The sequence below is a fragment of the Chaetodon trifascialis genome, chromosome 6 (assembly GCF_039877785.1).
Source record: "Chaetodon trifascialis isolate fChaTrf1 chromosome 6, fChaTrf1.hap1, whole genome shotgun sequence".
Lineage (NCBI taxonomy): Eukaryota > Metazoa > Chordata > Actinopteri > Chaetodontiformes > Chaetodontidae > Chaetodon > Chaetodon trifascialis.
The window spans coordinates 1,134,155-1,155,908 of record NC_092061.1 but is presented as its reverse complement, the minus strand read 5'-3'; the positions used below and the strand labels follow the sequence as shown (position 1 = coordinate 1,155,908).

General features: G+C 44.7%; 1 protein-coding gene across 1 annotated transcript; it reads left to right on the top strand.

Moving 5' to 3' along the window:
- The first annotated feature begins 241 nt into the window (after positions 1 to 241).
- LOC139333022 (protein mono-ADP-ribosyltransferase PARP14-like) lies at positions 242 to 21,636 on the top strand. Its single transcript, XM_070965261.1, has 23 exons — positions 242 to 470; positions 1,238 to 1,320; positions 2,738 to 2,765; positions 3,216 to 3,278; positions 3,752 to 3,922; positions 5,083 to 5,208; positions 6,067 to 6,168; positions 6,891 to 9,072; positions 10,410 to 10,643; positions 10,992 to 11,067; positions 11,296 to 11,532; positions 12,105 to 12,326; positions 14,408 to 14,522; positions 14,703 to 14,852; positions 15,398 to 15,460; positions 16,135 to 16,320; positions 17,265 to 17,468; positions 17,973 to 18,091; positions 18,274 to 18,509; positions 18,595 to 18,866; positions 19,502 to 19,641; positions 20,418 to 20,592; positions 20,878 to 21,636. The coding sequence occupies exons 1-23, from the start codon at positions 287 to 289 to the stop codon at positions 21,159 to 21,161; spliced, it is 5,652 nt and encodes a 1,883-aa protein (XP_070821362.1). The 5' UTR covers positions 242 to 286; the 3' UTR covers positions 21,162 to 21,636.
- The last annotated feature ends 118 nt before the right edge of the window (positions 21,637 to 21,754 follow it).

The following is a 21,754-nucleotide window of genomic DNA, read 5'->3' as shown; positions in this document are numbered from 1 at the left end:
GTTACTGAAGTGTGAACGAGTGCGCGGACATGAAAGAACTCTTGAACGACAAACTTCAGTCTGATGTGAATCAAACTGGTTTAACTGGTTATTTCTGAATAATGAACTCATGGCTGTGGTCAGACCCAGGCTGAAGCCTCCTCGGGCTTCAGTGAGTCAGCTGATCTGAGCTCACTTCCATTTTCGTGTCAGTTTGAGACGAAACGAAAGTGAAATCAGCTGAAGTGAGAGCGCGCGCCGCCGCCTCTGCGCTCAGTGTGTCCGCGTGTTCTTAGTGGACGGCAGGATGGACGAGACGGAGTGTCCGCCGGTGATCGTGGAGGGGGACTGGAGTCCGGTTCAGACCAAAACCCTGAGGAACAAACTGCAGCTGTACTTCGGGAGCAAGAAGAAGTCCAGCGGAGGAGACTGTCGGGTGGAGGCGGAGGACGGAGCCCAGAGAGCCGCCGTTTACTTCCGATCAGAGGAGGGTGAGTCTGTCCGACGGCTGCCGGAAAAAACTCATTTACACGGTTTATAATGTCCTGGAGTTTCAAACAGACCCACAAACAAAATGAGTTTAAACACGTTTGGATGAGAAATAAACTACCTGAGACAGAAAGTTTCACTTCATGACAAAACTGAAGTGAAACTTTGGTGAATTTCTGTCATAAAGTTTGAATCTAGGCTCAGACAGAAACTTATTTCATCAGCTGTGAGGTTGTCAGGTGACTTCCCAGCATGCACTGCACCTCTGCAGCTCCTTATTGTTCAGATGATGATTGACAGCAGGTGAATTTGGCCTCTTACTCTAACCCACCAATCAGAGTGCACTGAGTATGTTTGCACTTCCTAACGCTCATCTTTTTCTTTTTTGAGTCTGAAATCTACTAAAATTCATCAAATGTTCAAGCAGAACGTAAGTTTTGTATCTGACAATTCACAAAGAAATCAGAGTTAAATGTAAAAGCATGTGCAGATATTTTAGACAGCATAAATGTCCAGCGCCTGCGGACAAAGCCAGGCTAGCTGTTTCCCTGTTTCCAGTCTTTATGCTAAGCTAAGCTAATCAGCTGCCGGCTGTAGCTTCACATTTGTCTGACAGACGTGAGAGTGAGATCAATGCGAACATCTTCAGCATGATAATGGCCACCAATATCGTAGCGTGAGGAAGACGATGAGCTGAAGGTGCTGCTGCTGGTCAGGGACTCTGTGGACTCTGTTCTGGTTCTGACTCCAGTGTTTGATGTGGTTCCAGTGAGAGAACGAGTCCTCGCCAGGCAAAACCATGAGATCATCCTGGAGAACAAAGCTGTGAAGTTACGTCTGACTTCTGCTTCAGTAAGTAGAAAAATGTTTCACCGTCGACACGTTCAGACGTCAGATTAACGGTCAGACTCTGATCAGCCTCCTCGCTGTCGAGTTCTGGTTCGTGTTCTGTTAAATTTCCCATCAGCCTCGTAAAATTTTAGACTTTTTAATTAGAAAAGAGCAGAACTTGTTTTTTTACTTCAGTCGCTGCACAGAGAAGCAGCTGTTGATCAGTTATTGATCGTTTCTGTTGATTTCCAGCAAGACTTCTCAAAGGTTTAGGGTCAAAGTTCACGGGTGACCTTGTCACTTTGACCCTGTCTTTCTCTGGACCATTCAGCCTCACAGTCTTCCTCAGTGGATGAAGATGACAACAGAGCCATCTCCATGACGCCGGAGCAAACCCTGATGAAGACTGTGAGACACAGCTGAAAGCCAGATAAAGCTTGTAAGTCGACCTGTGGGTTCAGGCTCCGGTAAAAGAAGCCCCTGCTAGCAGATGTTAGCATATTAGCACGGTGAATCCATGAATCCAGAGTCAGCTCTGATGGAGACTACAGGCGAGGAACTGGAACTGGAGTCAGGAGCTCGTCATCGTTATGCTCCAGCCTGAAGATAAAGGCTTCAGTCATTGATTGATTTTAAGATGACACTCAGAGGAGCTTTGAGGCCGTTCAGATCAGCTGCAGAGGAAACGTCCTGCAGGAAGCTGTCAGGGTGAGACGGGGGAGTCAGAAAGGGGGAGGGGGTCCACGCTGGAGAGGAGGGAGGCTTTTTTTCTTCATTCTGGAAACTGAGCTTCATTCATTTGGTGAATGTTTATTATAAGCAGGAAGCTGGACTTTAACTCTCTGTTCTTCTTCTGTTGTTTTGGACTCTAATGAACAATAGCATTTTTATTCACTGGTTTAAGGCAGTGAAAATAGACGATAACAAACGAAAAAAAAAACAGTTTTAGAAAAATCTGACATTAAAAAATCGGTCGACTTCCTGAAGCTAAAAGCTTTCATAGTGAAAGTGAGCACAGAGTTTTCTGGGTGAAGTTAAACATCGACTCTGAGCGGCTGTAAAACCGTCCTGTCGGCTCGAGCTCGGATCTCACTTGTTGTGCTGAAGCACACTTTGATTTTACATGTGGACCAAATTCAAACAGGCTGACGGAGAAAGTGTGAAACTCAAAGGGATTACAGGGTTCCTGCGTCTTTAAAGAATAAGAGTTGAGGGTTTGATTCCACTTTGTTCTGTGGTCACTGACGGACATTGAATAAGTAATAAAGCTGTTTGTTGTATTTCGCCTCTTCAGGTGTTTAAAGTTGATTTATTTGCATCCACTGAAGCTGAGGCAGAAATCTCCTCCTGCTTTATTTCCCTGTGAGACGAAACGTTTCTGAACAGTTTTCACTGTTTCATTCTGTGCGATTAAAATTGTTTCTGCTTTACTTCTCAGAGTCCAGCGAGCAGCGACGACGTCTCAGGTAAAACTGCTTCTTCTCTGTTTGGTCTTTTATGTCACAGGGTCCTTTTTTAACGTCTTCCTGTTTGTAGTTCTGAGCTCAAAGCTCATTGGTTCCTACTGAAGACATAAATGTTTAAAAACGCCTCACAAATATTTACGATGGTTGAAAAGAGTCATTCGTTTCCTAAAACGGCTGCTCGTGGTAGTTTTTACTGAACAAACAGCAGGAAATGGAGAATTTGTTGGGGACTATTTTCAGCGGCGGATTAATCCACATTTGGTGTTTCAGTGAGTGTTTGTGGCAGCAGGACGGTGAAAGTTAACTGTTTGCTGTGTGTTTGGTTCGCAGTGAGATGTTTCTCAGCAGCAGGATGTTTTAGTTCTGCTTCTTCAGACTCTCTGGACTTTGTTCACGTGTGCAGATAATTAATCCAAACCTGATTTTCTTGATTCTTCATTTCACTGACAGATTCAAAGACTCTGACATCAGAAGCTGAACTGGAAGATGGAGCTTCTGCAGACAACAAAGACGGTAAAAACAAACTGCGTGAACAAAGTGATGATCCAGTAAACAAGTTTTTTTATGATTCCATCAGTTAAAACTTTATTTGACGTGTCTGTAATTCCTGATAGTTACCTGAGATTAAAACAGTTTGAATCACAAGGGCCGCTTTCTTGGTTCCTTCATGTTTTATCATATTATTATCAAACCTTTTATTAATATAGTTCAGTTTTTTTAGCTTTTTGGTTTATCATCATTATTATCATTATTATCATCTGTGAACTTTCCTGATAATTTGTCTTTTTATGTGGTTCTTTTCAAGAATCTTTCAAGAACATATTTAGATTTTTTTTAGGAAATAAGAGACCTGTGAGATAAACCATCACTCTTTTTTTTAATCTATTTTTTCAAGTTTTGACATTGACAGCAAATACCGATAAATTCCTCTGATGCACAGAATGAGGATGAGGAGGTAAAGCAGGTTTTCATTCGTCTCTTCACAGATTCAGAGTCTGTTCGGAGCGCTGCTGTGGTGTTGGACAACGTCGTGGACATGTCCAGAGAGCTGCTGTCCATGCTGGTGGAGAACATCTCGGGTTTGGACGAGAGCGACTACAGTCTGGAGATCATCTGGGAGACCAACAGAGCCGTGGTCACCTTCAACAGTCCTGCAGGTTGGAAAGACTCCAGTAAATATACACATCCACATAAGACCTGCTGGTCCAGACCGCGTCTTTCTCAACATCAAGACCAGACCCTAAATGTTTAAGTCTAAAGCAAACTAGACAAAGGTTTTAAGAGATATTCCACCCAGTTTTCCACTGCAGACCTGGACCAGGACTCATCAAACAGCAGCTGAGGAGTCTGAGTTTGGCCTCTTCATCATCGTGAGCTCGTCCTGGTTTGTCTTTTACTTCCACAAAAAGTGTCCGTCCATCCATTTCTCTTAGAAGGCTTTTTGGATTCATGAATTTCCTCACAGGACAAATCAGTCAGTGTTGCAGGCCACATGCAGCCCAGAGGCCAGACGTTTCCCATCCCGCTTTAAACTTATGACGTAATATTTCAGATATTTTAGAGTTTAGATGACAAATCTGCAAATGGACAGATTTTATCACATATATCATCATGTATAGGTATTTTAATTTTTCTTGAAAAATGAAATGATGGTTACAAATCAAATTTTGGTGATTTGACAAAACAGTCTCACCACAAGGTCCATTTATTGCTGTCCTGGTTTTCATATCACATGATCTACAACAGCAGAGGAAAAGTCTGACAGGGTCTGCGGTCTGTTTCCTGCAAGGGGCTGGACCCAAATGCAAGATTCTAGAGCAGCATGTAGAAAAAACAAAAGGCAGGTAACAAAAACTGAGGAAGCAAGTTAAAAAGTCAAATCAAATAAAAAAACTAAAGAACAAACCAGACTAATACTGACGAGCAACAAAACAGACGACCTGACGACCGAAAGAGGGAAAACACACAGACTAAATACACAAGAGGCCAGTTAATGAAGGAAACACAGGTGATACAGAAAGCAGGTGAGGAAGCACACAGAAACAGGAAGTTCAACAAAACACGACACATGAGGAGAGAAACCTACAAAGTAAAACAGGAAACAAACTAAACTAACCCCACAGCAAAGGAAAACCACAGAACTGGAAGCAGAACTTTTACAGTGACGCCGAATCTACATACAATAAATGAGGCAATTCATGTTGGCCAGTCATGTTGCAGCTGTAAGCCACATCCATTATTTCATATTAAAACTCTTCTCTGTCGATACCGGACGAGCTGCTTCAGTCTTAAAGGAGTAACCTGGAGTATTTTGCAGATGTGGAGAAGTTCCTCACCGTGAAACAGTCCAGCCAGAAGCTGCAGAGACACGGACTGACGGCTCGGCCGCTGGAGGCAGCAACGAGCGTCCGAGTGGAGAATCTTCCTCCGACTGCGATTAAAGGTATGAAACTGTTAACGGTTAAGAGCAGATTCAACACGTCTGACGTTAAACTTATACAAGCTTTATGTTTCTCTGTGTACACTTTGAGGGTGTTGCTGTGTATTTGTTGGTGTTTCACTGCAAAGTTTTCTTGTTTTGTTCTTCATATTTCACATTAACGTGGTTTTCAGGTCTCACACAAATACAGAATCTTTCATTTTTCACTTTCAGTAAAGTGAGTCAGTCGTGTTTGTTTGCGTTAGTTGGTGACTGGCGTGTTGCCAGTTAACATTAGCTCAGTATCAGCCATGATTGTTGATGTTATCTTACTAACTGAGAAGAAGAAGAAGAGAGGGCTGCTCGTGTACTCATAGAACTGGAGTTACATCCAGGAAACATTTTTTCTTCTTGCTGCACTGGTCTTTTCAGCAGACGCTGTGTAACCACGTGAAATCAACCGTACCTGAAACAGCATAGAAAAATTACCATTATACGAACAACATCTCTCCATTGATCCATTAATCTGGTTAATCTACAAACTCACTGTAACTAATTTCCTTTTAAACTCTGTTTTACTGAGTAAAAAGTCCAGATGACACTGTTGATAATGAGGTTTGTGGGTTTTCCAGAATCTCAAATGAAAAATATCCCATGAATTGCAAAGGAGGCATTTTTGTGCAAGGTGAAATCTGATATTGCCCTCATTTTGAAACTGTGAAGCTGTTTCACCTTGTTGTTAGTCTGCAGTGAAAATGTGATGAGACGATCACATTCAGTCTGCAAAGTTTAGTTCCAGTGATCCGGGTTTTTGCACTCAACTCTGTCTGCACCATTTATGCTGTTGAGGTTACAAGTTGTTCATGTCTGATTCCTTTCCAGACATGTTGGAGCTGTATTTTGAGAAGAAGTGGGCTCTGCCGGACGCTATCACCATCATCCCAGATGAACAGGCTGCGACTGTCACATTCAGTGACCCCAAAGGTTTTTCACTGAGCCTCGCTGCTCATGTTTTAACTGTTATTTGTGAAAGTGTATTCTAAACTTAAAACAAAGAAGTGTTATGAAACTGAAATGGACTTCAAGACATCTTCAAGACCAAACAATAAGAAATGTGCTATTTGGCCAAAAGTATATGGACAAACATACATTTCACCCAGATTTGATAGTCTGTGATGCCAGATCAATGGGCATTAATCTGTTTCTATGGCAGCATCAACTCTTCTGGTGTTAGACTTTCAACTTGATTTTTCAACCTGCATGCAGGGATTTGCCCCCGTTCAGCAACTGTTACTATTAGTGAGTATAATTGAGGTTGGTCATGGGTGTTGGGTGATGAGACCCGGCTCATAGTCAGTGTTCCAGTTCATCACAAAGATGTTAGATGGGGTTGAGGTCAGGGCTCTATGCAGACCAGCCAAGTTCCTCCACAGCAAACTGAGACATCTTTGTGCACTGTCAATACAAATGAAAACTGTTGTCATAAATATGATTGCACACTGTAGCAGTTAGATTTCATTTCTTTGGAACTACTCAGGAAAAACAGACCTGGACTAAAAGCAAATGTTGGAACAAGAAATACAGTATATCATTTATCCAGTGATGACTAATTCTGTTAGATTCAGTATTATTTAAATGCCTTGAAGCTGCAAATAGAAATATCACTGACCAGAGCTCTGTCTTTCTTATTCCCTGTGTTGCTGCAGTTGTGGAAAGCATTTGCATAAAACAAGACTATGTGATTCAATCCATCGCTGTCAAGGTGTACCCGTACTATGAGTCTTTGGGCTCTGCCTTGTATGGCAAAGAACGACCAGCGTGGAAGATGCCCAAGCCCGTCACAGAAAGACTTCACCCCGTTATCTGGAAATTCCTCCTGATGAAGAAACAGTTAAAAAGCATCAATGATCAGATGCGTCCTTACTTCTGCAGTGTGGACTTGGATGACCCTGACGTGAAACTCTGCCCTCACCCGAGCTTTCTGAGGCAGAAAGGCCTGACTGCAAAACAAGTGGACATGTGGGAGAGTACTGCCCAAGAGGCCTTCCGTCAGCAAATGTCTCAGTACATGGCTTTTGAATGTACAGTGAACACACCTGCCTGGAAAGCTGCAGAGAAAGATGTCCGTTTGGCTGTCAGGGAAGAAGCCATTCTGGTGGTGGACGCATCCAGGGGTATTCTGACTGTGGCTGGCCAAGCTGACCACATCAAACAAATCAAGGCTCCTGTGGAGAATATCGTCCTCAAAGCCATGAGTGATATTAAACGGAAAACAGATGCCGTCTCTGAGGAAATGATCTTGTCCAGCGCAATGTTCTACATCCTGAAGCAGGAAGGGTTGCAGAAAGCTGCGCAAGACATTTCCCCTGGCATGAACCTGTCCTACAATGACAGCACCCAGAGGTTAACTATTACCGGACTCCCTGCAGAGGTTTTCAAGAGTAAGGCCTGGATCCTGGAGAGGAATATGGGTATGAGTAAAAAATGGATGGATGTCCCTCCAGGTCTCTTGCAATTTCTCAAGACAGTGGATACCATGGACATGTCATACGACCTGTTCACATCCCAAGGCATCAGTGCCATCTACAGCTTTGAGGGCAAAGGGGTTTTGCTGTTAGGGAGTTCTGACCGTGTCCTTGCTGAGGCAGAGGATAAGATGAGGACTGTTTTGTGTCTGCAGACCCTGGCTGTTGAGGACCAGGAAGTTCTGAAACTTCGCAACTGGATGGACCTGAACCAAAAGCTGTTAGACACGTACAACTCCTCAAAGAAGAAAACAGTGTCCATTCAGATCCACCCAGAGAGAAGAGACAAAATACTCGTTGCTGGCTTCCTGATTCCAGTGAAAGAGGTCAGCCGCAATCTGAATGAATTTATTGTGAACTACTCACATGTCAAAGAAACCATTCGTGTCGAGTCCTGTGCTGTTGTTAAGTTTATTGACACAAAAAAAACCCAAGATTGGTCTAGTATTGCCAAAGCTAATGATGTGACAGTCCATTTTGATGAAGAGAGGCCTAAAATCTTCATTGCTGGGGCTCGTCTTCATGTCCAAAAAGCCAAATCCTGCTTTAAGGAACTGACAAGTGCTCTCTCCACTGACAACTTCATTGTGGACAAGCCTGGAGCTAAGAAGTACTTCCTGTCTCAAGGAAGATTGTTTCTATCCACAGTAATGTCAGAGTTGAGCTGTGTGGTGGTGCTTCGCCCAGAGAATCAAGAGGAAGAGGAGGATGACACCTATGAGGAAGGAAATGGAATTTGTTATTGCAAAGTGCAGACCACCAGTGGAGTTCTGGTTTCAGTGAGCAAGGCAGACATCTGTAGCTTTAGTGCTGATGCAGTGGTCAATGCAGCTAATGAGGAATTACAGCACATTGGTGGGCTGGCTCTGGCACTGCTCAAGGATGCAGGACCAGAGCTGCAGAAAATCAGCGACGACTACATTACCAGAAATGGAAAACTACGGCCAGGTGACGCCATTGTAACAGGAGCATATAACCTGCCTTTCAAGCACATTGTTCATGCAGTCGGTCCACGGTTTTCTGATTATGACAAGAAGACATCAGTGTCGCGCCTGAAGCTTGCCGTTAAAGAAAGTCTGAGACAAGCAGAGATGGTCAACTGCTCCACCATTGCACTGCCCGCCATCAGCTCAGGTGTGTTTGGCTTTCCTGTTGACCTCTGTGCTGATACCATAGCTCAGGCTGTGCGGGAGCACTGCGACAGTCCAGGAAGTGTGAGATCGCTGACTGAGATTCACCTGGTGGACAATAATGATAAGACAGTGAGAGTCCTGGCCACAGCAGTCAACAAAGAGTTCAGTGACCTCGGACCTACCATGACAGTACCACAGCAGGCAGGAGGAAAAGGCCCTGGAGCTTCAAGGTAAACTGAAGAAACACGTTGTACTATAGTGAACTCTCAGCGTTGATTCGAGCAAACTGTGAAGATTTAGCGATGAGCTAATATTTAGTGAAACAGTTCAACATTCTATGAAATGTGCTCAGTTGGGTTTTAGCCATGAGTAAGATGAGGAGATTGACACCAGTCTCATGATAAGTATGAACCTACACCCAGCAGCTGCTTATCTTAGCTTAGCATATAGCCTGGAAACATGGTGATACAGCTAGCATGGCTCTGTCAAAAGGTTAAAAAATGAACTGGCTACTTCAAAAAACAGAAGTATAAAAGCATCTGCTGTTTTTAAGGGTCATCTGCTGGAGACTCCGGGAACTCACTGCTCTCAGCTAAGAAAGGCAGACATAGAAATGCCTGTTAAGTACCAAACTGTCATTTTGTCACTTAAAATTAAACAAAATTTAACACGTTAAGTTTAGTGAGCTTTAGAGATGCTGATAGGTAAATTGTGTGCCTTTGGACAAAGCCAGGTAAGCTGTTTCTGCCTCGGTGTTTTTTGCTAAGCTAACCTGACTGGCTCCTAACTTTAGTCATATAAAAATGGGAATTGCAGAGCATTTTGGGATGGCTCTGCCATTTTTAGAGGATAGCTACTTGCTATTATCTGTCACCTTCATCTGTCATCATCAGAAATGTTCTTCATCAATAATGTATGAAGTTCACATGAAAGACAAATGTCCACATAAAGAGAAGCTCTGGACAGAGGCAGAGGAGCGATACATTACAAAACTGGTTAGCTAATAATAGGGTTAAGGTTAGCTAATGTTATGCTAACTGAATGCTAATCATGCATAATTAATCTTCCCGTATCTAGTACAATGAAACACAGAGCGTTAGCCTGCCTGTGTGTCTGACTGCGACATCTTGTGTTTTGAACATTATTCAGTGAGTGTTTTGTGTTAGTTCAGCAGTTGTTTTTGACACCTGCAGTAAACAGACAGCAGGTGGCAGCACTCTTACCTTCGTACATAACGTTACAGTTATAACATTACAGTGACTGTCATTCTATGGAGCCTCTCGCTGAGTAGCACGTTACAGCACACACAACTAGTAAAATGTCTCCATTTTAACTAATTTATCTCCTCATCTGCCTAAAAGTGAGAAAATGTCAGAGCTGTTTATTGACTGTGTGACTGGTTGTTACAGTCCATGATTCAACAGCCTAAACCACCATATTGACTTTGAGTTGATCTGAGTTGAGGAGGTTGAGATTACATAGTTAGATGGTAGTGACGTGTGCAGGTGACAGTTGCTGTCCTCCACTAGACGGTCTGTTTTATGTGTTTGCATCGTTCTCTTCGCAGTGGATACCAGCGGGGTCGAGGTCGAGGTCGAGGTCAGAGCCAGGTGCCCAGAGGCTGTGGGGTTGATGAAAGAGGAGGACGAGGAGGACGAGGAGGACGAGGAGGACGAGGCGGACGAGGCGGACGAGGCGGAGGGGGAGCCGAGGGGCCAGGACCTGCATCTTGGGGAGGTCAGCAAGGTAACAGGGGAGGTCAGAGCCCCAGGAGACACACCAGGCCTGGAAGGCACGAAGGGTAAGTTTCTTCGTTTTCTTATCATTCTTCTCTGTTGTCTGTTTCTTCTTAATAAGTATTTAAGACCACATTACTGGAGTCTGACATACTTCCAGTACCAGGTCTCTCATAGGGTCAGGAACAATTCAAGACCAATGAGACCAGAGAGCCACTACCAGTACCAGAAATAATGCAAGGGAATGCAAAAGCACTGACAGAGTCATGGCCTACGGAGTCGGATCTACGCGCTAACCTTTTTGCTAATTTGTGTCTTTTGATTAAACAAACAAACAGACACAAATGTTGGATGCAGTAATGGTGACCAGACTCGCTGTGATGACTTCAGTTCTGTTCTCTGATTGGCTGTAGGCCGGGGAGGGTGGAGCAGACCACAGCTGAGGGTCTGAGGATTATCCTGTGGAAGGGAAACATTCAGGACCAGACTGTGAGTACTGACCTGGTGCTCCTTTAAAAGCCTCATCTGAGTGACATTTTTACCATAAACTGCAGTTTTGTTCAGATGTTTGTGTCTTAACTGTTAGTGCTTCATTCTGACATGGAAGTTCCTGCCACATCTTTATGGAAATAACTCTGCCTTAAAGGGTAATTCCAGTTGTTAAACTTGGATCTGTTGTCCTAATCTTGTGTACACGGCTGTGATTTTGGTCCACAGACTGGCGTCATTGTCAACACCATCTCAGAGGACATGAACCTGGACCAGGGAGCTGTCTCCAAAGCGATCCTGCAGGCGGCCGGGCCCGGCCTGCAGGCGGCCGTCCAGTCTGAAGCCGGCGTGGCCTCGCTGCAGTATGGCGACGTCGTCATTACAGACGGCTTCAACCTCATGTGCCAGAAGGTCTTTCATGTTGTTTGCCCTTTTTGGGACGACGGAGGCGGTCAGGCAGAGGAGGTGAGGACTGTTATTCAGAAAGCTTTGAGATCATGACATTTGATTTTAGAAAACATTGTGTCAGCTGAGTACAGTCGACGGTGAACTTAAAGGAACTGAAGATGTTGGTTTTGAGCATCAAATACTCACTGCAGAGGACTGCACCTGCAGTCTGACTTTAAGTGAAACCAGAGGGGTGTCCTTATAGCTCAGTTGGTAGGGTGTGCGCCTCATACATGGAGGCTATCAGTCCTCTGTAGTGGCCGTAGGCTCCCTCTCTCTCTACCCCCTTTCCTGTCATGCCTACCACCTGTCTCTATCATAAAGGCTAAAAATAATAATAATTTAAGAAAAAAAATAAAACCGGAGTTTTGTAGTTCCTTTCTAAAAGTCATAAAACTGATATTTGTAAAATATAATAACTTAAAATCCACTCTGTTGTGTTTCAGTCCATATGTTTCAATAAGGATCATCATTTTTCGTGAAAAGGATCTTAATATTATTTGTTATTGAGTAACTTAAATGAACGTTTCCCATAAACTCAGACTCTGTGCAGCTTGTTTTCTCTGACTTGTGTCGTGTTTTTGTGTCAGGGGTTAATATCCATCATCAGTTATTGTCTGGAGGAGGCTGAGAAGCTTCAGATGTCGTCACTGTCCTTCCCGGCCATCGGCACAGGGAACCTGAGCTTCCCCAGAGATGTGGTGTCCAGAGTCCTGCTGAAGGAGATCCACTCGTACAGCCGCAGCCGAACTCCTCGCCATCTGAGAGAGGTGGCCATCGTCGTTCATCCGAGCGACGACCAAACCGTGGATGTGAGTTTTCAGTCTGTTGGAGAGAGCGACTGTGTTAAAGTCTCATTGTGTTCTGACGGTGACTCTCAAATAATCCTTTATTTAAACTTGAAAATCACTGATAAAGATACAAAACATTCAAATATAGAAATAAATATTAACACAAGTATATAAATACAGTCCATGAAAGATAGAAAATACAACAAAGAATTCAATATGTATAGGTGCATTATGGATGGAGGCAGGGGCGGCGCCAGAGAAATTGCTATGGGTGTGCTCCAACATTGACTGGGGGTGCTCCTAGAAATACAGTACGTGCACAAGCACACACATAAACAGTAGTAACTACACAACGTTAATATAGTTTTGCAAGTATTCCAGAACTGTATTATTATGCCGCTGTCTGACATTCACTTCATTCAAAAGCCAAAGGTTATGCACAGATCGAGAAATAATGGGATTTCAATGACATTATCTTTTTTATTGAAGTGCAGTCTCTCGTGTGTCTCCCCGGTGTCTCCCCCGGTGTCTCACCTAAACAGGTCTGTGTGACACGATTACTATTGACACACTAATTAGGAAACTATCTCAAATCAGAACTGCATGAAGTGGAAACATCCACATGTACTCATCAAATAATGTTTAAAGCCATCGTGCCATGAGAGGCAAAACATCAAAATGCAAACACAATAGATAACATACTCGCAAAGAGCATCAAAACAGCAACCATCACCGTGGGAAATTAAAAAAACACTTCCCATCTGACATGCAGTATCACAGGAGGACTATGCGATGGTTGTTATGGCTGAGGGCGAATGCATCCATGATCTTGTCAACGTTCAGGGCTCGTGCCCTTTTAATGGTATATTGAATTGAATTGAATTGAATTGAATTGAATTGAATTGAATTGAATTGAACTGAATTGAATATTGATTGCCAAAAGTCCAAGGTTACTGCTACGAGCATCTCTGCTACTGCTCCTCAGATAGGTTTTCAAACGGCGGAGACAGGAGAAAGATCGTTCACAGGAAGAAGATGTAATGTCAGGGATGTACAGAGGAGTTTGTACAAGTCCATAAATGCGTCCTTGTGTGGAGCCATGAGTGTGTTAACGGAGTGTCCCTGTTGTGATTGTCTTTCGAGAAGACGTCGGGCTTGATGCAACTCTGCATTTAAGTTATCCTCAGTGATGTCATAATTCTGTGCCACAGTCAATAAGCACCTCTGATCTAAAACGATCTGTGCTTTGGGTTTAGAGCTGAGACCCCTGACAGCACATGATATAAAATGTCATAAAAATCTACTTTGTTTAATGATTTTTTATTGGATTTCACGGGGGTGCTATGGGGGTGCTATGTTACCACTAGGGGGAGCTGAAACACCGGCAAGCCCCTCCTTGGTGCTGCCTATGGATGGAGGAGAACATACATGATGATACATTAGGATGAGGGTCGAGGGATGGAGGAGAGGCAAGATGGAGGGATGAGTGAGGGACGAAGGGGTGAGGAACGGAGGGATGAGGGGATGAGTGAATGAAGAGTGAGGGATGAGGAGAGGGGGATGAAGGAGTGAGGGATTAGAGGATGAAGGGAGAGATCTGGATGATGGATGGAGGGATGGAGTGTGACGATGGACCAGTGTGAGCTGCCGGCATGAAGCTGGGATGGAACTGGGGCAGTTGAGGCTCAGGTGGAGCCGCCTCTTCAGATGAGCTTACTTTGTGTGAAAGTGCAATGTGTTTGGTGGGTGAGTGGGTGGGTGGGGTGGGGTGGGGGGGCTTTGTTCTTGAACTTACTTATAAAACTTCTTTGAGTGGGTGCCAGAGTTTCATTTTTAGCCACTGCTAGCATAACACACCACAGCCTCCCACCCAACTGTTCATAGTGGAGTTGCATTGTGGGTAACGTAGGGGATCGGTTTTGACAAGGAGGAAGAAAAAACGTCTTCTGGTCCTGCAGCATCAGTTTTAAACATTTTTTCAAACTCTTCACGGTGAATCTGATGCTGTAAGAGCGTGATGATAAATCTGTGGACGATTCCTCAAAGACATAAGAGCAAAAGTCACCTGCAGTAACACAATATGCCAACACCTGGTTTGTCAGTGTTTCACCAGGGAGTTCAAAGGTCAGACTGGTCTGAGAAACACCTCACAGGAAGCCCAAGGGTTTAATGAGTCATCAGCCGGGCAGTCAGTCAGCCAGTCACAACAGTCTTCAGGTAAGAAAGCTCCAGCACCTTCATCTCAGTGTGGACCAATGAGAGAACTCAAATCAAACAGAAGTCACGTGTCCCCAAAAATGATGGAAACATGACTCTGTGTGTGTGCGTGTGTGTGTGTGTGTGCGTGTGTGTGTGTGTGTGCGTGTGTGTGTGTGTGTGTGCGTGTGTGTGTGTCAGCCTCCTTCGGTCGGGTGTCGTCCCCCTCCCTCGGTGTGTATCAGATGCAGATGGCTCAGCTCACCCTCGAGGTCTCGTCTGGAGACATCACCAAAGAATCCTGTGATGTCATCATCAACTCCTCCAATCAGGACTTTACCCTTAAATCAGGTGACTGTCCCTCGTGGGGACATAATTATGTGAAAGGACGTCTCATTTTTTAACAGTTTGACCGTTTTCTGAGTTGGTTTAGACGTTCAGTGATTTCTCCTCCAGTTCATTTCAGTGTAAAGACGGCAGATTGGTCTGGAATGAGCCGGAGCTTACAGTGGCTAATGTTAGCATAGTTAGCTTGTTGACATGACCTCATGACGTGTGTCTGCTAACTCCTGTTAATCTGCATGAGAACACTTAAAGACAATCATGGCTTTGATGCAGCTGACTCAAACTAATCACCACACAGTCGTAACTTTCCACTGAACACAGATAAAAAACAGAAGTCAGAATATTTCAACTCAACCTCTGATGGATGATTTGGGGAGTTAGTGAGGAATGAAAGTGAACAATATTTAATGTTAACACACGAATGAGAGCTTGTTTTCAGTGTCAGTAAATCACAGCAGCGTCTGTCTTTGGTCCTTTGAAGTAACACCAGTGTCTCTAACAGCTCTTCTGTAACTCAGCGTCACTTATTGGACCTGTTTTTCATCTCTCAGGTGTGTCGAAGGCCATCTTGGACAGTGCTGGATTAGCAGTTGAGCTGGAGTGCGCCCAGATTGGTACGTACCTGGAATTTGCCGTTGAACCTGTTGGACGCAGTTCAGGAAGCGTCCTCGCTGCCTTTCAGGAGTACATTTACTGCAGTCACTGAGAGACAGATAAGAACCGAACTTTGAATTTTTGCAGCCAGTCTAAGGACTTAATCCACTAAGAGAGAATTTGTCTACGTTAACGTCAGCCTGAAACCTGCTGGTGTGACAGAAAAGCTTTGTGATTTAATGGAAATCAATGTGAAGGCTTTTTGTTTGTAGAACCACAAAATGTGACCGGAGGGAAAGAACGTACGAAAACATAAACTCACTTAATTCAGTTTCCCAACCTGTCGCTGATGTTAGCCTTTAGCTAACGTGAGTGTGGAGTTCAGAGCTGCCAGCATGGCTGCAGACTCCAGGAGGGTTGAGACTAACTGGTCCCACTGGTCCCAGTATGTTACCTCTGTGAGGTCGTTATCGTGGTCATTTCTTCGGTGCGGCTCGCTTCTTCTTCTGTGGTTTGTGATCGCACCTCCTGCTCCTTTAACAGATATTTAACACTGTCACAGAAAACATTTCTTTTGGGATTTAGTTTAAAAAATATGACTTTGCGGTTTAGAAATGTCCATGTTGTCTTCGTCTGTATTTAAAATCAGTGTTTTAGCAGTCCGCTGTGAGCGTTGTTTGGTTCCTCTCTGCAGTGACTTCTCCGGGTTACCAGCCTCGTCCGATGATCCTGACATCGGCCGGGTCGCTTCCCAGCAGAAACATCATCCACGTCGTCGGCCAGAACGATCCCGCAAAGATCAAGGACCTGGTCCAGGCAGTGCTGAAGGTCTGCGAGGAGAACAAGTTCAGCTCGGTGGCCCTCCCGGCCCTGGGAACAGGTCTGCAAACAAAACCACAAACACGTCGCAGTTTGACTGTTTATGTCTGAATCTAACCAAGAAGCTCTTTCTCATTTTTACTGTTTAAAGAGAATTCGTCTCCTGAAGAGACTGAGACCGGACTCAAAGTCATCGTTGTTTATTTCTTCACTTTGTCATTTTTATCATTTCACTGGTTCACTGTGCAGCCATGTTGTTCGCATGTACAGTTTAACTCTGATTTGTTGGGTGTTATTCAGTCGTCTCTCTGCATCAGAACAGACGGAGGAGGAAGAGGATGACGTTGATGACAAGGAAGTCAGCTCTCAAAAACAAGAAAAGAAGCATTAAAATAATATTATTTAAAATGAGCAAAATTATCAGGAAAGTTTCACTTACCAAGATTTTCAAACATGTAAAAATATTTGGTCTTCAAAGCACATTCGTCCAGATACAAAGAAATTCTGACTAAACAAAGCAGCTTTGTTCTTTTCAGTATTGATCAAACATTTTTATAATTCTGGAAATTCTGGTTTCAAACATTAATTCACTCAAAACTAGGAACAGAATCTCAGTATGATGTTCAAATATCTTATTAAGGTAATAAAGTGAAACACTCGAACATAAAAACTGTTTGGTAAGAAGAATCAAAACATGCTCGTTTGATTCGCGACGTCATCTGAATTTTCTTGTTGTAATGTATTTGTTGACTATATTTTGTATTGTTGAAGTAACTGGTGACTAAAAATAAATGTGGTGGAGCAGATGTTTGAAGCAGCAGGAAATTTAAATACTCGAGTACCTCGATAATCCATCAGTGAGTTGTTTGTTCAGCACAGTGGCTGTAATGAACGCTGCGGCCTGCAGGGGGCACTAGCAGGGCGCCATCAGGTTTCACAGGCTATACCAATCCTCGTCACCCTCATATTTGTCCTCATCGTCAGCGGTCCTTGTGTGTGTGTCAGGTCAGGGGGGGGCCCAGCCGTCGGCGGTGGCAGACGCCATGGTGGAGGCGGTGGTGGAGTTTGTGAGGAAGAGGCACCCGAGGTTTGTTCACAGCGTGAAGATCCTGATTTTCCAGACGACCATGATGGCAGAGTTTCACAAGAGCATGAAGAAGAGGGAGGGAGAGCAGGTGGAGGAGAAGAGCGTCTTCACCAAGATCAAAGGTATCTGAGCGATTCTCCAGCGACTGATCGTGTCGTCACGTTTCCTCGTTTCTTCTTCTTCACTGTGATCAAAGTGATCTCACGATTTCTGTCTTAAAGGTCAACATTGGTCTTTTTTCTTCATGTCAACAAACCAAATGTTCATAATCAAACCAACAACATGACTCAATACTTTCTGACTTCCTGTCTGTGGCTCTCAGCTCCAAGCTCATTGGTTCCTACTGAAGACATAAATGTTTAAAAACTCCTCACAAATATGGAGATTCAGTTTCAAAGGGTTCCTCAAACAGCTGCTCACTGCAGCTTTTATCAGACAAACAGGAGGAAATAGATAGGATAGGATAAGATAAGATAAGATAAGATAAGATAAGATAAGATAAGATAAGATAAGATAAGACACAGGATCTCAGCAGATTGTTTTGTTTGAGCGTCAGTCTCTACCATCGCTGCTGTAGGCGTTTGTCTTGCTGTAACACCACACTGTGCTCCTCCACGTCCCTTCAGACTCCTTCACTTCCTTGTTCTCGGGATCTGCAGAGGAGCGACAGAGCGGCGACGGCTCGGTTCTGGAGAGGGAGGAGTTTGAGCCCACGGTGTTTCAGCTGTGTGCCAACAACGACAAGGTTAGCATGCATCTCCTCGCTCGAAGGATCTCAGCAACAAAAACCGACAGAAAAGAATCTGCTTTTATCAGCGTTTCACCGGACTGTGTTTTCATTTCATATGACTCACGATTGTTCGGTATTCACAGAATCAGGATAAGTATATGAAACTGAACTCTGCCTCCGTTTCCCCTCCACTGCAGACTGTGAGTCAGGCCAAGAAAAGGATCGAGGAGCTGATTGTGGCCGAGCAGGCGGTGAGGACCATCACCGACCCGTATATCAGCCACCTGTCGCAGGATGACGTGGACCAGCTGGGGGCCCTGCAGAGGAAGCTGACTGTTAGCATCCGCCTGGACAGAGGGCTGCAGGACCAGGAGCCCAAGATCCACCTGGAGGGTCTGACCAGAGACGTCTTCACCGCGGAGAGTGCGGTCAGGTGAGCACATTCGTTCATGGTGGAGAAAAGCTTCAGTCCAGAGTGTCAGCATGTTCCTTTAAATGTGTTCTCTGCCGGCCGTCAGGGACATCATCCGGAAGGTGGAGAGGACGGAGAACGTGAGGAGCAAGGCCTTGCTGGTGAGCGGACTGGTGGAATGGCAGTTTCAGCACAGCAATGGGAGGATGCAGCCCTTTGACATCATCACAAACCTAAACCTGGAGGAGGCTCTGGAGAGGAAACAGAGTGTGCAGATCAAGATCAACAACCAAGCGTACAATGCTAATGCTGTACTGCGAACAGCAGTTTCCGTGAACGGGAGTGAAAAGCTGGAGCTACTCAGAAAAGACCTGAAAGGTGAGTGATGTCCAGTAGTGCCGGACTCCCAGTCCACAAAGTGTGAGGACGAAGCTGTCCCACAGTCGTTAAGACATTGGAACTGTTTCACTGATTGATTCTTTGGGGACACAGAACATAATTAACACTCTGTGGTGAAGCTTTGTTGAGAGAGGGACAGAAATGCAATCACAGCAACAGTGACAGATCTAATAATACACTCTTACCATATGTAGTATATATAGTGTAGTATTTACCAGTGTTTCTCAATTCCGGTCCTCGAAACTCTAGGGAAGAAGCTCAGTTAGTAAGACGCCGTGGTAGGACATGACAGTGTGGAGGTGGAGAGGGAGAGAAGGACAGAGGAGCTCGGTGTGTCTTTGGACTGGATTGACTAAAGGCCGGTCCAAGGCAAGCCTGAGCCAGCCCTAACTAAGCTTTATCAAGAAGGAAGGTTTTAATCGACGCTTCACATGTACAAAGACTATTTCTTTCATCATGTCTAAACCAAGACTGTCAGCTAACACAGTCTGAACCTAAACAACGTAGATTTGATGACGTACATTCGGCCACTTCATTTACGACAGAATACTGCACTTTTGCTTTTGTTTGCAGTCGTTTAAATGGATCAAAGACTCTCCTCAATCTCTCTGCAGGTGACACTGCTCTGCCGTCACACTGGGATGACATGAAAGGCGACTTCCTCAAGCTGTTTCGTCTGACTGCGGGATCCAAAGAATTCAACGACGTGATGACCGAAATTCAGAAGACCGGCCTGACTCCGACCATCATCAGTGTATGTTCACTAATCACAAGCGGGCGTTCAAACAGCACGAGGGTCAGTGCCGGTGTGGGCATGTAGTTTCAGGTGCAGGTGAGATGAAGAAACGTGATCCAGGAAGTTCAGTTTGAGCCACAGATCCATGAACGTGCTGGTCTCAGAGAGATACTCACGCAGGGCAACGTGCCTCAGGTTTAACTTTATGGCCTCATAAAACCCTCAGAATGACCTCAAAGTCACACAATCGGGCAACACATTGATTTAATACTGCACCACGATGAGACTGTGGAGGATATTTATTGATTATTGCTATCAGGGCTGGAAATTCAGTGTTTGCTATATTTGTTCAGTTTAGCGCAGTGATTCTCAGCTGGAGGGTTTTCAGTGTTTTCAGTGGGCCTTTGCCTGATGTGCTAGCCTGTACGGGAGTAAGATCAAACTGCTTTCAACAAAAAGTCGTCTCAGTCGTAAACAACACGGACCGTGCTGTTACACCGTTTATTCATGACTTCCACTAACAGTAAACCCCTGCTGGCCTTTGCCATGAAGCTGGCTCGTTCTTCCAGCTCAGAGTGGGGAAACATTGTCCCTGGTGAACCAGATGAACCTCAGGAGACCAGATGAGCATTTATTCACTCTGATAACTGACTGCTCCTGTTGCTCAGGACTTTCATGAGGCTGTTTCTGCCTCGCAGTCAACAGAGGCAGTCGCCGCTAAAACAAGCCTTCCTGCTGGAAACGAAGCTGGCCGACGGATTGAATAATGTGTTGTGTTGTAACTGTGTTGGCAGATCGAACGCGTCCAAAATGCGACACTGTGGCAGAACTACCAGCTGATGAAGAAACAGCTGGAGCTGAAGAACAAAAACACAAACAACGAAAGGGTGTTGTTCCACGGCACCGGAGCCAAGTCCATCGACCTCATCAACAAGCAAGGCTTCAACCGCAGCTACGCGGGAGCACACGGTAACCGAACCTAGCACGTCGCAAAGCCACGCGAGAACACGATGTAGGACTGCGTGTAAGAAAAGTAGTTTGATAAAGAGATGCCTGCATCGACATGTGAGGGTATGTGTTCACGTGTCACGGGCTGTAAACAGGTATCTTGGTGCATGCAGGTTTACCTCCACACGACTAGCAGCAGCAACGTGGAGAAGAAGCAGGTGTTCTGTTTCTGATCTCGTAGCTTTGCTGTTTTCTTCCACAAAGGCCTGACTGCTGTGTTGTTGTTGTCTGTCTGTTGTTCTGTAGCTGCGATGTACGGAAACGGCTCTTACTTTGCTGTGGACCCCTTCTACTCAGCGCAGGGCTACGCCACCCCCGACGCCAGCGGACACAAGCGCATGTACCAGGCCAGGGTCCTGGTCGGGGAATTCACCCAGGGAAGAGCAGGCATGATCACGCCTCCGTCCCGGAGCTCTCAGAGCGCTGCAGACCTGTACGACAGTGTTGTGGATAAAACTGCCAACCCAACCATGTTCATCGTCTTCAGTGACATCCAGGCGTACCCAGAATACCTCATCACATTCAAATGAACCCCTCCGAGCAAATCTCTCATTAAAATATGCCTCTATTACCATGCTATAGTTTAACAATAAGTTTAAGTCTAATAAAATCGTATATTAAAGGTTCTTTAAGCTGCTGTTCAGGTTCAGGTTTTCAGCTGTTTTCTTGATTTAGTTTGTAAACCTTCTGTCTCACATTGTTTCAGATTCAAGATGGAAAATGTCTGAATGAAAACTGTAAAGCATGAAGATGTTTTTTTGTTACTCAGATATTCTGTCGATTAAAGGTTCACTGCAACAACTGGGGAAATTATGATCAGCTGTGTTTGGAGTCAGATTACAGTTCGAGGCAGGTGCCAGTTTCTGTGGCGTTCAGGTGTAACGTGCCAGCGCCTGTGGTTCATATGAGGGGCGTGGTTAAGTTAGTCGCATTCATGTTTGATTGGATAGATTTCTGTATCACTGACTTTGAGCATCTCTTTGATAAACAGGACGTTCCAGCAGCAAAAACCATCCCAGACTCAGTTTGTATGTGTTTTAAACAGAACTCCTCTCTGATGATGATGGCAGTGACTATTTTAAAGCCACAGCTCAGTTTGTTCATTGATCCATTTGTTCTGCAC